This window comes from Amyelois transitella, chromosome 24 (genome assembly GCF_032362555.1).
Source record: "Amyelois transitella isolate CPQ chromosome 24, ilAmyTran1.1, whole genome shotgun sequence".
Taxonomy (NCBI): domain Eukaryota; kingdom Metazoa; phylum Arthropoda; class Insecta; order Lepidoptera; family Pyralidae; genus Amyelois; species Amyelois transitella.
In genome coordinates this window covers 4,658,245-4,670,874 of record NC_083527.1, presented here as the reverse complement: position 1 = coordinate 4,670,874, position 12,630 = coordinate 4,658,245, and the positions used below count along the sequence as shown (strand labels likewise).

Genomic DNA, 12,630 nt, shown 5'->3' with positions numbered 1-12,630 from the left:
CTGCAACTAACAGATAACTAGCGATGATATGACATTGACAGCACAGCTGACAGTGACAGACTGACTGCAAGAAAGGTGATGGGTGGTCGATCAAACAATTTAATTCAAATCAAAAAGTTTGAAATGAATACATTAAAATATAATTGGTGAATTTAGTGGGTGTGATCCACTGATATTAAAATATTGAACACATATAAAATTAATGAATAGCGGTAATGATTGACAAGAAATATGAAAGAATGTTATTGCGACGTAGATTTTGTAAACGCGTTATTTTTATGATTTTGGTGTTCGGCCTATCATTTTACGCTTCCGTTCTAATGTTTGGTGACTTAAAATCTACAAATGTGTTGCAATTAATTGATTTAAATCGCTGTCCGGCGTGTTACGGAGTCACAGTATGTCCAGAACTATATTCCAATCAAATTTTGTTAGAATCTAATTATGGATGGACTAAAATGTTCAATGCAAAAAATATTTATTATGGCTTTACTAAATCCAACAACAGAAGAGTTGTCTTGAAGAAATTATCACACAGTTGGGAATTGAAGGAGTTTGACTCAAAGCTTTGTAAGACTTGGGGTTTGAAAGAAAATTGTAAGCCAACAGATTTATTGTCTGTGAAAAATGCAGATAAAAAAATTAAAAATTTAGTCAAATATAACTTATCTCACCCTGAAACTGAACCACGGAAGGGGTTGGTGTATTGTCCTTATCCATACAGTATTTATTCACTTCTTCAGCCAGTGTTTAATAACCAACTGACAAAATATGCTTCTGATGTAATAAACATATGGACTATGCTTAGTATTAATCCAGAACCTATAATTATCCAGGTAATTTCAAATGGTATAATCATATATTACAGCAAAGCAGTTGTTTTCTAAAATCATTTCATTGATCAGTTTTGGTAGTCCTAAATGATCAAACTCAGCCCATTTAACAACAAGCTGTCCATTTCTATCAAAATAATGCTGGATTGATATTTTAAAATATCCAGTCTGTATTAGTACAATTCAGGAGATATGAGGTAACAAAGAACAAACATAACATTCATAAAAGATATGAGCAAAAACCAGTTGGGATAAAAACAGAATAAAATTTTCAGGTGCTTCCAAAATCAAAGGGCTGGCCCGTGCCAGCATTTGGAGGAGTCTGTGGACGGTTGGAGCTTGTGGCTTATGAGGGAGAACCCTTGTCCTCCCTGATGCATGTAGCGTGGCATAGGAAATTGAAGTTTGCATCCAAGATACTGGCCGCCGCAATGGACTTTACTTTTAAACATGATAGGTAAGTATATGGAGGAATAGGGAACCTCTAGGTCAGGTCATAGTCAAGTTCTGAATACATTCCAAATTATTTTTTTTTACAGCAAAAAATATTATTATTTTCTTAATTAAATATTAATGTTTTTCTCAATTGAATGTGTTTGGAAATATACAATTAAAGTTTTGCTAATACACTTTGTAATTCGCCAGGTTCCGCTTCTACCTCATGGACTGGTCTATTGACAATATAGTGGCAAACGAGCGAGATGAAGTAACCTTCATTGACTTGGAAGATGTGATAGTGATAGACAAACACATTTCCCCTCAGAAAGACCTGCCGCATTGGTACAAACGCTATTCCAGAGAGTTCACAGGTCACGGTTTTACGTTTTCCATTCATGATCTTTGTAAACATCATCTGAGTGACCATAATCTGTGGGCAGCTTGCTACGTACTTGCCGGACAAGAAAACCCGTTGTTATATCCAATACCGAATGAGGTCAATGTGTCTAGGCCACATTTTGATGTTCTTTTAAACGAATGTTTGAATGGACAGGATAGGTTTCGGACAATGCCTAAATTGCAACAAGTAATCAGTGATATGTTGGCGGATGAGAAGATTGTGGGTTTTGGTGCCGTTAGGTAATATTACAACGTATTTAAGAGTTCCGTGCCTAAAGGATCTGAAAATCCTCTTTTCTCCCTTTTTTATCATTTGTGTATTTATTTTTCACAAGACCAGCCATATTTATATATTGAACAAAAACCAAATGTGAAACCAAAGATATTTACGGGACAAATTGTGTCCTTGACCTCTGAATCTTATGCGTCGTTTTTCCGCCGACCGGGGTGATATTACGTATTTAGGATCGTGGATTTTAATACTTTTATTTTTTTTCGTACTTTCTGAAATATGAACTAATATTTTTCTTTTAACGTTTTTAAATATCCTTTAGATGAGTACACTTCACAGTTAAATTTATGCAGTTGAATTAAAAGTCACCCTGTATAAATCTCTTAAATATTTTGTATTTGACTGCAAAATCTTTTTCCTTTAAAAATGCTTGATTCATGTTTTATTTATTTGGAACTCTATAGTACAATGGTATTTTAATGTTGAAATTGTGGTAAGTGGAAATTTGAAATCTCTGCCTGCCCAAGAAAGAAGCGTGATTAAATGTATGTTTTTTATTGTTGATAGATGAGTGATGGAGTGAAGGGACTGTGGGTTGATGGTACGGAGCTCTTAATTTACAAATCCAATACATGTTTTAATTTTTTTGATCTGTTATTATTTTGTATTGTGCATTTATTTTTTAATATTTGTTTGTAATGTTTTTTTTATTGTGTCGACTCCATAGTAATGGTTGTGTGGTAAATTTTGAAGAAAACCTGTCTACTTAGTTGTAAATTGTTGAAACTGTGATATTAATGTTGCCATAGTAAATGGGTCGCCTTTGTTCTTCTTATAAATATATGGCTATATTTATTAAGTTTATAATATAGTTGGGTTCAGTACATATAGTCTCTCAAAATAAATCTCAGTTGCTTCATTGTAATGAAATACTTTTAAAAGACTGTAAAATTTATATGTAAATGTATTTCATATTTACAAGCTCAATTTCATTGTGAATTGCCATGGCGTTTATCTTAGTAAATATAATTCAATTTCTTAGGGTCTTTTCATTTCATTAGTAATAATATATTGAGTTGGTGTGGGCATTATTTCCTTCTACCTGATATACCTATCCTGCGGCGATACTTATTGGTAGTGGAGGAGTAAAATGAAACCGATCTGTTATATAAGTTAAACACATTTTGTATTTCATATGCAAATAAAATTTGAGTTTGAACCTACCAGTACGCGAACGGACGATAGAATGGAATATGTAGAATTAAATTATGAAGAGAAAATACTTAAACTGATTTTTTATTTGTTTATAGAATAAACTCAAATACTGATAGACCTATTTTGATTATACTGCTTACACAGACTAAGCCCCACGCAAAAGCTAATCTAGTGATTAATGGACTATTAAGATAGATTTTTGTGCCTAAAATAAACTATAGTATATTAAAAAGTAACTGTCATTGTGACAACGTTGTCAAATGTCATTGTCAATTGCGTTGTTTTGTTTTATGTTATGGATAATTGAGGTTATAAAATTATTTTAGTTCGTTCGTGTATTGCAGTTTTTAAAATATTCATGTTTACTGTTTCTATGCCTTACTTAGCAAAATGAGTGACTCCGATTCTGACGATGGCAATACGATCCGTTATGGTACTCCCTTGGAACCATACGAAGAAGGTTAGTACTTTTAATACGTTTTGACTTCGATCCATATTTTGTGCAATTCACTGAGATTTTACTAAAAAAGCTTAGCGATGACCATCCTTCATTTATCCTTTTTTGAATGGACAAATCATTTTTGTAGATGAGATACCTTCGAAACGAAAGTATCAACAGCCGCCGGATCAGTACGCAGTCGATGCCCATGGCCGCAGGAGGTTCCACGGGGCCTTCACTGGGGGCTTCTCAGCAGGGTACGGGAACAGTGTGGGGACGCCCGAGGGATGGACCCCGTCGACTTTTAAGAGCTCGCGGGGTGAAAAGGCTCTGGTTGCTGTGAGTATGGTTGTTTCGAAGTTTTTGGCTTTATAGTATAAATTGACAACTTATATTTGACTGTTTTATCTAGGATTTGCCTTGGGCTATCATGGACTATCTTCATACACAAACTTTTTGTTGCTCATACTTTTTAAGGATAACTCATACAAAACTGATACATAAACAGATTAAATATAATTATGTCTTACTTTCTTAAGATCCAATATGGTTAAATTGTGGGCCCGGATGGATGAGACATATGCCTTATACTTTCAAACAGCTTAATTTGTCTAAACACCTGTAATTTTTATAAATCCTTTCTCATAAAATTTCATAACAAGCAAATATGTTATGAATAAATAATTGGCTAAATTTTTTTATTATAAATAATACAGGTTTTAACATGCACGTAACATACCTATATATCACTATCAAAACACGACAAATGATTTTCTACCAAACCTCCAGAGTCAAAGGCCAGAAGACTTCATGGATGAAGAGGACCGCAGTGAGTTTGGCATCGCACCTCGGCAGATGCAAACACAAAGCGAATTCTCTGGACAAAAACGTCAGAGGCAACTGAGATACCACGATGGACCTATACCGGGTAAGTGAAGTGTTTTGCCAAAAGAAATTCAAATGAAAGAAGAAAGTATTATTTTATGGAATCATAATTATTTAGAAAAGAATAGGACCACTCCATCTATTTTCCATGGATGTCGTAAAAGGCGACTAAGGGATAGGCTTGTAAACTTGGGATTTTTCTTTTAGGCGACAGGCTAGCAACCTGTCACTATTTGAGTCTCAATTCTATCATTAAGCCAAACAGCTGAAAGTGGCCTATCAGTGTTTTTTAAGACTGTTGGCTCTGTCTACCCCATAAGGGATATAGATGTGATTATATGTATGTATGTACTAGTTTTTGCACGGGGCTTCAAACTGAACTTTTGACGATTGGGTAATCTCAGGGACTAAATTATTCACACTGTATATCTCTTCTTCATAACAAGTGTATGTCTAACCAGTCTCTGTAGTATGTGAGTTGAATCAAAGAAAGACATTTATGTACATCTATTAGTAGTAGGTAGCTATTTTTCTTAATATTCTCGTACAACCCTGCACCAAATTGTATCCCTTTACATCACCTTTTATACATTACCTTAACATAAGTTTAGGATAAATTCATTGTTAAAAATTTTATGTCCAATAAAGGCTATCTGTGTTCCTCCAACTGTTACTTGGCAGCTAGTTATCCATAATAAACTAACACTTAATTAATTATTTTTCTAGGTGAGCCGGTCTTAGAACAACTAGTGAAGGCGGTCCATGAGACAGCTGCTGTGAAGATGTTGCGCGCGATGGGCTGGAGACCAGGTCAGGGCACGGGGGACAGAATCACCAGGGCCGAGAAGAAGAAGGGAAAGGAACAGCATAAAGTTTATGGTTGTTACATGCCAAAGGATTTGAGAGAGGTGAGTTTTGAGTGTTGAAAACGTTATATACATCATACTAAAATTATTAATGCGAAAGTTTGTGATTATGTCAGTATTGATGTTTGTTACTCTTTCACGCAAAAACTACTGAACCGATTACGATGAAATTTGATATGTAGGTAGCTGAAGACCCAGAATAACATATAGGCTACTTTTTATCCCGGAGTTGCCGCGGAATTGATTTTTTTCGGGTTTCCGTTTTTTTCGCGCATATCTAATAACTTTTTAAATATACAATCTTAAAATTGCAAATTTTATTATAGTTATACAAAAATATGTGCTTTATCATCAATTTTGTTTTTCAAAGTTGTTTCGGTCGCTTCTTGTCTGACTCTCTGCTCGACTTTTATTTTTCATCACATATTTTCCTTTCAGAATCCCCAACAATCTTCAGAAGACAGTGACTCAGACTACGACGTCGAGACGCTATTCGCGCCAGACGATTATGAACCTTATATCCTTCGTCGTAAGGACGACCGCTTCGGTCTTGGGTACTCTGGTCTGAGCAGGCATTCTGTCCTCGGCAGCTTGGCAGGTGAATATGGAGCGGGATCTTCTAAAAGTCATCTGCAGATGAAAGATAAGGGAAAGAAGGTGAGTCAAGTCATAATAAGTTTCTTTAAGCAGTTGGAATAGAAACTTAAATGTGTGTTTCAGATACATTTTAAGTTTAAGAGGTAGCTTCACTTTTAGGATCTATTGCTATCTGGTAAAGAGCCTGATTGGAAAATATCCGGCACATAGAATGCACTAGCACTAAATTAGCTTTAAACAATTTATTAGACAAAGATGTGAAACCCAACAAATGTAAAAAAAAATAAAGTGATGTTTGAAATGTCCCATAATAATTGATATGATTTGAATTTTAATTTGATTTGAACTTGAAATTTAATTTGATTTGAACAAAATAGCGCCGTTTATCTATAGTAGCCAACCGTACGAATGGCCCACTAATTAATAAAGCAAGCCACTCACTGCTACATGTCTTGTGACTAGGTTGCTTCGTGGATAACACCTTGATGGCGAAATAAATTGCATGCAACTTAATCCACCGCCCTCATAAACAAGCAATTTGGTCCCGCGGCGATAAGTCGCACGGACAAAATGCATCCTTAATAACCTTATGTGCACTTATTGAGTCTACTCACATTATTCATATTCATTTATTGCAAGTCACAAATTTACAATGCATATAAATACATACATTACAGTGTGCATTGATTCTTCCTCCTGGCTTTAGTCCCGGTTGCATCCTCACCACTCTGGAGAGGAGTCAGGGTATGTCTTTGACCATGGATCCTAGATTGGGTGAGTCAGGTTTTTACACGACACGACTCCCTTCTAAAGGCACACCCCGGGCTCCACACTAGTGTGGTCAGGATGCAACTGAAACTTAAGCCAGGAGAAAGAAAATTCACAAATAATACTATCACACCCTGAGCATTCTTATTTTACGTCAATAAAGGAATCTTATGTTCTTTTATCTGTTGTAAACCAAGCATCAAATATATACTACGTGATAAAAAATAATACCAAAGATTCGACTGGCAGAGAATGCCTTGTGGCATTAAGTCCACCTGTTGTACATTTAACGTGCACAAAGTTAACCGTGCCGTGTGGTTTCCGGCACCAATACAAAAAAGAATAGGACCACTCCATCTCTTTCCCATGGATGTCGTAAAAGGCGACTAAGGGATAGGCTTACAAACTTGGGATTCTTTTTTAGGCGATGGGCTAGCAACCTGTCACTATTTGAATCTCAATTCTATCATTGAGCCAAATAGCTGAACGTGACCATATGTATGTATGTATGTATGTAAGAAGTTAACATAAATAAACACCACGCACAAACATTGTTTTGCAGGTGTCGATACGCGGTCACGCTTTCGGCGTGGGCGCATTCGAAGCGGACGATGAAGATATATACGCGTCCGAGGATATGTCCCACTATGATTTCGAGCTCGGAGGTCCTTCCATGGAGAAGAAGAAGAAACCAATCAAACAGCCTGGTGGCAAGGTAAGAAACTTTTACTTTTTTGGTCTTTTTGAAACTGTGGGCTCTGTCTACCTCGCCAAGGGATAGATGTGATTATATGTATGCAAACGAATGGACTAATTAAATTAAAATTAAATTATAAATAAATATACGGGACAAATTACACTGATTGAGTTAGCCTCGAAGTAAGTTCGAGACTTGTGTTACGTGATACTAACTCAACGATAGTATATTTTATAATAAATACTTATATAGATAAACATCCTAGACCAATAAATACTAAGATAGTAAAAGTATGTCCATTTCATACATACGATCACTCTTCTTTCCCAAGGGGTAGGCAGAGGCTACATCTTTCCACTTGCAACGATCCCTGCGTAAGTCTTACTTCAAATATTCAGATTGTGTTAATAATCTATGTAGGTGCTAGAAGGCTTCGTGAAAGCCACGAAGCCCCTGCCGTCGGTCCCCACATACCCGCCGCCGGCGTTGCCCCGCGACTACGTGCCCGCGCCCGCCGCCGGCCGGAGGTCCAGGTTCGAACCCACTGATAAACCGCAGCGGGATCAGGGTGAGTTTTATTTTAATTTTTTTTCAATTCCATCATGAAGCCATTACAGCTGAACGTGGCCTTTTAAGTTTTTTCGAGACTGTTGGCTCTGTCTACCCCGCAAGGGATATAGAAGTGATTAAATATGTACCTATGTATGTATTTTTATCTTTAGTGTCTATTTTACTAAAAGGTAAATTCTAACAGTAACATTAAAAATTAAAAACAACATTAAAAAAGACGTGACTGATATGTATGTACCTACATACGTATCTACGACGTTCAGCTTAAATCATCCAATGTAAGTACCTAATGTATGCAATTAAGTACATACATGAAAATCGCGCGTCGCGTTTAAGACTGTTGTTCATCCACATTCAACGTTTTTCCTAGCACTCTTGACTTGACATTTTTATTTATTTATTTTTTATTTTTATTTATTTAAATACACATAACAAATTGTAGTAAAAATATACATAGTAGTAAAATTATAAGGTTACGATCTACACTACAAATTCAAAAACAGTGTACATACGAAGACCATATAAGAAAAATGCAAACAGTTAAGAGATACAATATATGATAACGATATAGATAAATATTAACTAATAAAAAAAAATGTTGGTTTACAAAAACATAGACAGGATAAACATTGACTAAAAATTTTACCATAAGCTTTTTACCAGGTAAAAAAATAAAATAAAATGAAGTTTCCTAAATAATCACATACAACAATTAAATGTCACTTTAATTGATCAACCTTATGATATAGGTACTATACATTTTGCGATGACCATGTAGAGTACATTACAATTATTTTACTCACAGGTCTGGGCCGTCACGAGCTAACAGCCGAAGCGAGAGGCGCACTACTCGGCGAATCGCCCATACCCCCACCACGACCGAACTTACCTCCACCACAATCGGACGTCCCCCCACCAAAAACAGACCCTATAGCCGAACTGCTCGGCAGAAACGTCAATTTCGTAACACACACAGAGGAAAATAAAGAAATAGATTTTATACCGATAAAGGATTCCGGTAAAGAAATTACAAAAGTATTTAAACCTTTTATGAGTAACCCGAAGAAACAAACGAGGTATGAACTGTTCTTGAAGGACAAAGAGGCGTATATGAGGGAGGGGGATAGCGATATGGACAGACTGAGCGAGTGGGAGAGGAATAGAGAGATAGTCGAGTTCGAACAAGCGGCGAAATTGTATAAGCCGTTGACGGGGATAATGAATGATAGGTAAGTAATATTTTGTAGAATACATATATGTTATTTTTTTGTTGCAATGTCACAATCATAAACAGTATAATCTTTGTCTATGTCTTCTTTTCAAAAAACGAAATTGAGATTCAAATGGTGACAGGTATTCCTTAGTCCTATCCCTATAGCTAGTATATATATATATATTATAAACTAGAGGACGCTCGCGACTTCTTCCGCATAGAAAGCCTATCAATCCCGCGGGAACTCCGGGATAAAAACTGTGTTTAAATACTTGAGACCTTTGTATATTGTGAACACAAGGAATAAATCTATCTAATATATTTAAACGAGCAATTCTTGTGTGTGTATATATATATATATATATATATATATATATATAAATATAAATATTATATATTATATATATATAAATATTATATATTATATGTATAGTATATATATATAAAATCAGGATCTCGGAAACGGCTCCAACGATTTTCATGAAAGTTACAGATTAGGGGCTTTTTGGCTCAAGGAATCGATTTATCAAGGTCCTAGGTTCGAGAAAGGCTCGGTTCCCAAGATATATGTATATAAACATTTTAAAAACCGCGTTTTAAGAAACTATATCAGCGCCATCTCTGAGACCGAGCAAAGCTCGGTCAACCAGGTACTAAATGATTAAAAAGGATATAATTATTTTTTTTTCTCCCACAGATTTACACACGCATCCGAGCCGGACGACAGCACGAATCCTCTAACAGCTGTCGCTAAGAGTATTAGCCGCGGCGGGCTCGTCCCCCCCGAGGCGCGCGAGGCGGCCTCGCGGGGCGAGTACGGCGCGGGCACGAGGCGCGAGGCCGCCTGGAGGCCGGACCCGCTGCTGGCCAAGAGGTTCAATGTGCCGGAGATTGGTGGCGTTAGGTGATTGATACATATTTGTATTTAGACATACATGGCCTGTCAGTCTTTTCGAGAGTGTTGATTCTGTTTTTCTGTGCAGTGTGGTTCCCGGCACCAATACAAAAAAAAGAATAGGACCACTCCATCTCTTTCCCATGGATGTCATTAAAGGCGGCTAATATATGGTCACGTCTATATCCCTTGCGGGGTAGACAGAGCCTACAGTCTTGTAAAGACTGATAGGCCACGTTCAGCTAATTGGCTTTAAGATAGAATTGAGATTCGAATAGTGAAAAGAAGAATCCCAAGTTTATAAGCCTACCCCTTAGTCGGCTTGTACGACATCCATGGTGAAGAGATGGAGTGGTCCTATTCTTTTTTGTATTGGTGCCGGGAACCACACGGCACCCGGTGATTGATTCATATTTATATTAAGACATACATGGCCCATCAGTCTTTTTGAGAGTGTTGATTCTGTTCTTCTGTGCCGTATGGTTCCCGGCACCAATACAAAAAAAGAATGGGACCATTCCATCTCTTTCCCATGGATGTCGTTCAAGACGACTAACGGTTAGGCTTACAAACTTGGGATTCTGCTTTTAGGCGATGGGCTAGCAACCTGTCTCTATTTAAATCTCAATTCTATCATTAAGCCAAATAGCTGAACGTGGCCATTCAGTCTCTTCAAGACTGTTGGCTCCGTCTTCCCCGCAAGGGATATAAACGTGACCATATGTATGTATGTATTATCAGAGAAAAAATACTGACATGTGTCAAACGTCATTATGTATGGAATGGCAAAAGAAGGTGGTACTGGCGTGTCAAAAGATTGCTTCCTTTATTTAAACTTAACTTGAAAATATATTTTGTTACAGATCGGAACAGAAGAAAGATGACAAGCCAAAAGTGTCGTATTCCATATTCTCCTACCTAGAGTCTTCAGTACACGACAAAGACAGCTTTGCCAAAGAACAAACACAATTTAGTGGATCGAAATCTATTAATATTGAAACAAAAAGCAGAGGAAAAGTGTCTGAAACAAATGCTAGTAAAAGTAGTGAGGATACGGAGAATAATAAAACGCCACCAAATAACATAGACACTGGTTTCAATAAAAGGTTGACAGTAGCAGAGCTCTTTTTAAAGGAATCGGAAAAAGACTTGAATGAAAAACAAAATGGCGTTGAAGTGACTGATACGATAGAGAAATTTGATAAAATGGATTTGTACAAATCTATATTTTTAAGCGATAGCGAAGATGAAGATGTTGCTGCACCTATCAATAATGAAATAAGTGATTTTAGTGAGTTTATTGACACGCCTAAAAACGTGGAGAGGAATACGTCACCGCCAAGAGGTATTTTTGCTAACATTGACTTCGACGAGATTAATTCTTGGAAGAGGAATGTTGATATTAAAAAACCTAGTGATAGAGACACTGTTAAAGACCCAGTTAGTGTTGCCAGTGCAGAAAAATCCGTTGTCAATAAAGAAACGGAGATGATTGAAGCAACTGAGACGTACGGCCCGAAAATACCCGAAAATCTTCAGAAAAGATTAGAAGAAAATAGTGAAACTACTTGTACTGATAATTTCAGACCTGTGTTTAGGAGTAAAGGTGTAAAACAAACGGATACAATAGAAATTGATTCGTCGTCAAGTGCTGATTCTTGGGTGGAGGTGAAAGATGATAAATCAAGGAGGCAAAAGAAAAAAAAGAGTAAAAAACATAAGTCTAAACATAAGAAATCTAAACATAAAAAGAAAGATCGCTGATAATAATAAACAAAATATAATTTATGACAATGAAATTGTTTAATTTAATTGCAATATTTCCCCTGAAATTAACATCACTACACATTACAAAGCCCCCCATTTTTCTGTTTGTTTGTTTGTTTGCGCTAATCTCGGAAAGTTGTGGACGGATTTTGTTCCTGTTTGAATTGTTGTAAATAGGGTTTTCTGAAGAAGGTTTATGTCTATAAATGCTACCCGTGCGTAGTCGGGGCGGGTCGCTAGTCTTTTATAAACGGATAACAGGAATATTTTAGAGTTATTTTGTGTCCGTCTCGCTTTGCACGCAGATTGTAAAAGTCAGATTAGGAAAGGAGTTGTTTTTCGTTTGTTTGTTTGTAATATCTTTAGTTTACATACGAAAGAACACAAAATTAAAGTGAATTGGTAACACAAAATATACAAAAGCGGACTTATCCTATTTAGGGATATCTTCTAGTCAACCATTGAATAATAGAGAGTTACTTAAATAGGGTTGAAGTACCTACGTAATTTTTGATTGTAGCGATTTAACTACTGAACCAAATTTAATAATATTGGGCATAGACAAAACCTTCAATATCCAAGTTCCGGAGCAATCAGAAAACGTTCATCTTACATCATGGCCTGGCCATTATTCGAACTTCGAACCCAGATCCTTATGTCTAAAAAGCAGGCATATTACCATCGCGATACAAAAAAGTACTTTGTCAAACATAATATTCTCCTATCTTAAGTTTAAGGCAGTGCCCCAAGCACTTCCACTCATCCGCATAAAAACTATTGCTAAGCTAGAGCCAAAAGGGGCAATTGATTTGATAC

At 36.4% G+C, this 12,630-nt stretch overlaps 2 protein-coding genes across 2 annotated transcripts; both read left to right on the top strand.

Moving 5' to 3' along the window:
• The first annotated feature begins 56 nt into the window (after positions 1-56).
• Positions 57-2,906, top strand: LOC106135879 (divergent protein kinase domain 2A). Its single transcript, XM_013336281.2, has 3 exons — positions 57-836; positions 1,109-1,290; positions 1,479-2,906. Exons 1-3 carry the CDS (start codon positions 216-218, stop codon positions 1,912-1,914), a joined length of 1,239 nt encoding a protein of 412 aa, XP_013191735.2. The 5' UTR covers positions 57-215; the 3' UTR covers positions 1,915-2,906.
• Positions 2,907-3,390: 484 nt separating this feature from the next.
• LOC106135799 (G patch domain-containing protein 1 homolog) lies at positions 3,391-11,831 on the top strand. The gene is made up of 10 exons (XM_060951304.1): positions 3,391-3,577; positions 3,705-3,895; positions 4,346-4,484; positions 5,168-5,349; positions 5,746-5,964; positions 7,235-7,387; positions 7,790-7,937; positions 8,745-9,168; positions 9,850-10,056; positions 10,911-11,831. Exons 1-10 carry the CDS (start codon positions 3,508-3,510, stop codon positions 11,809-11,811), a joined length of 2,634 nt encoding a protein of 877 aa, XP_060807287.1. The 5' UTR covers positions 3,391-3,507; the 3' UTR covers positions 11,812-11,831.
• The last annotated feature ends 799 nt before the right edge of the window (positions 11,832-12,630 follow it).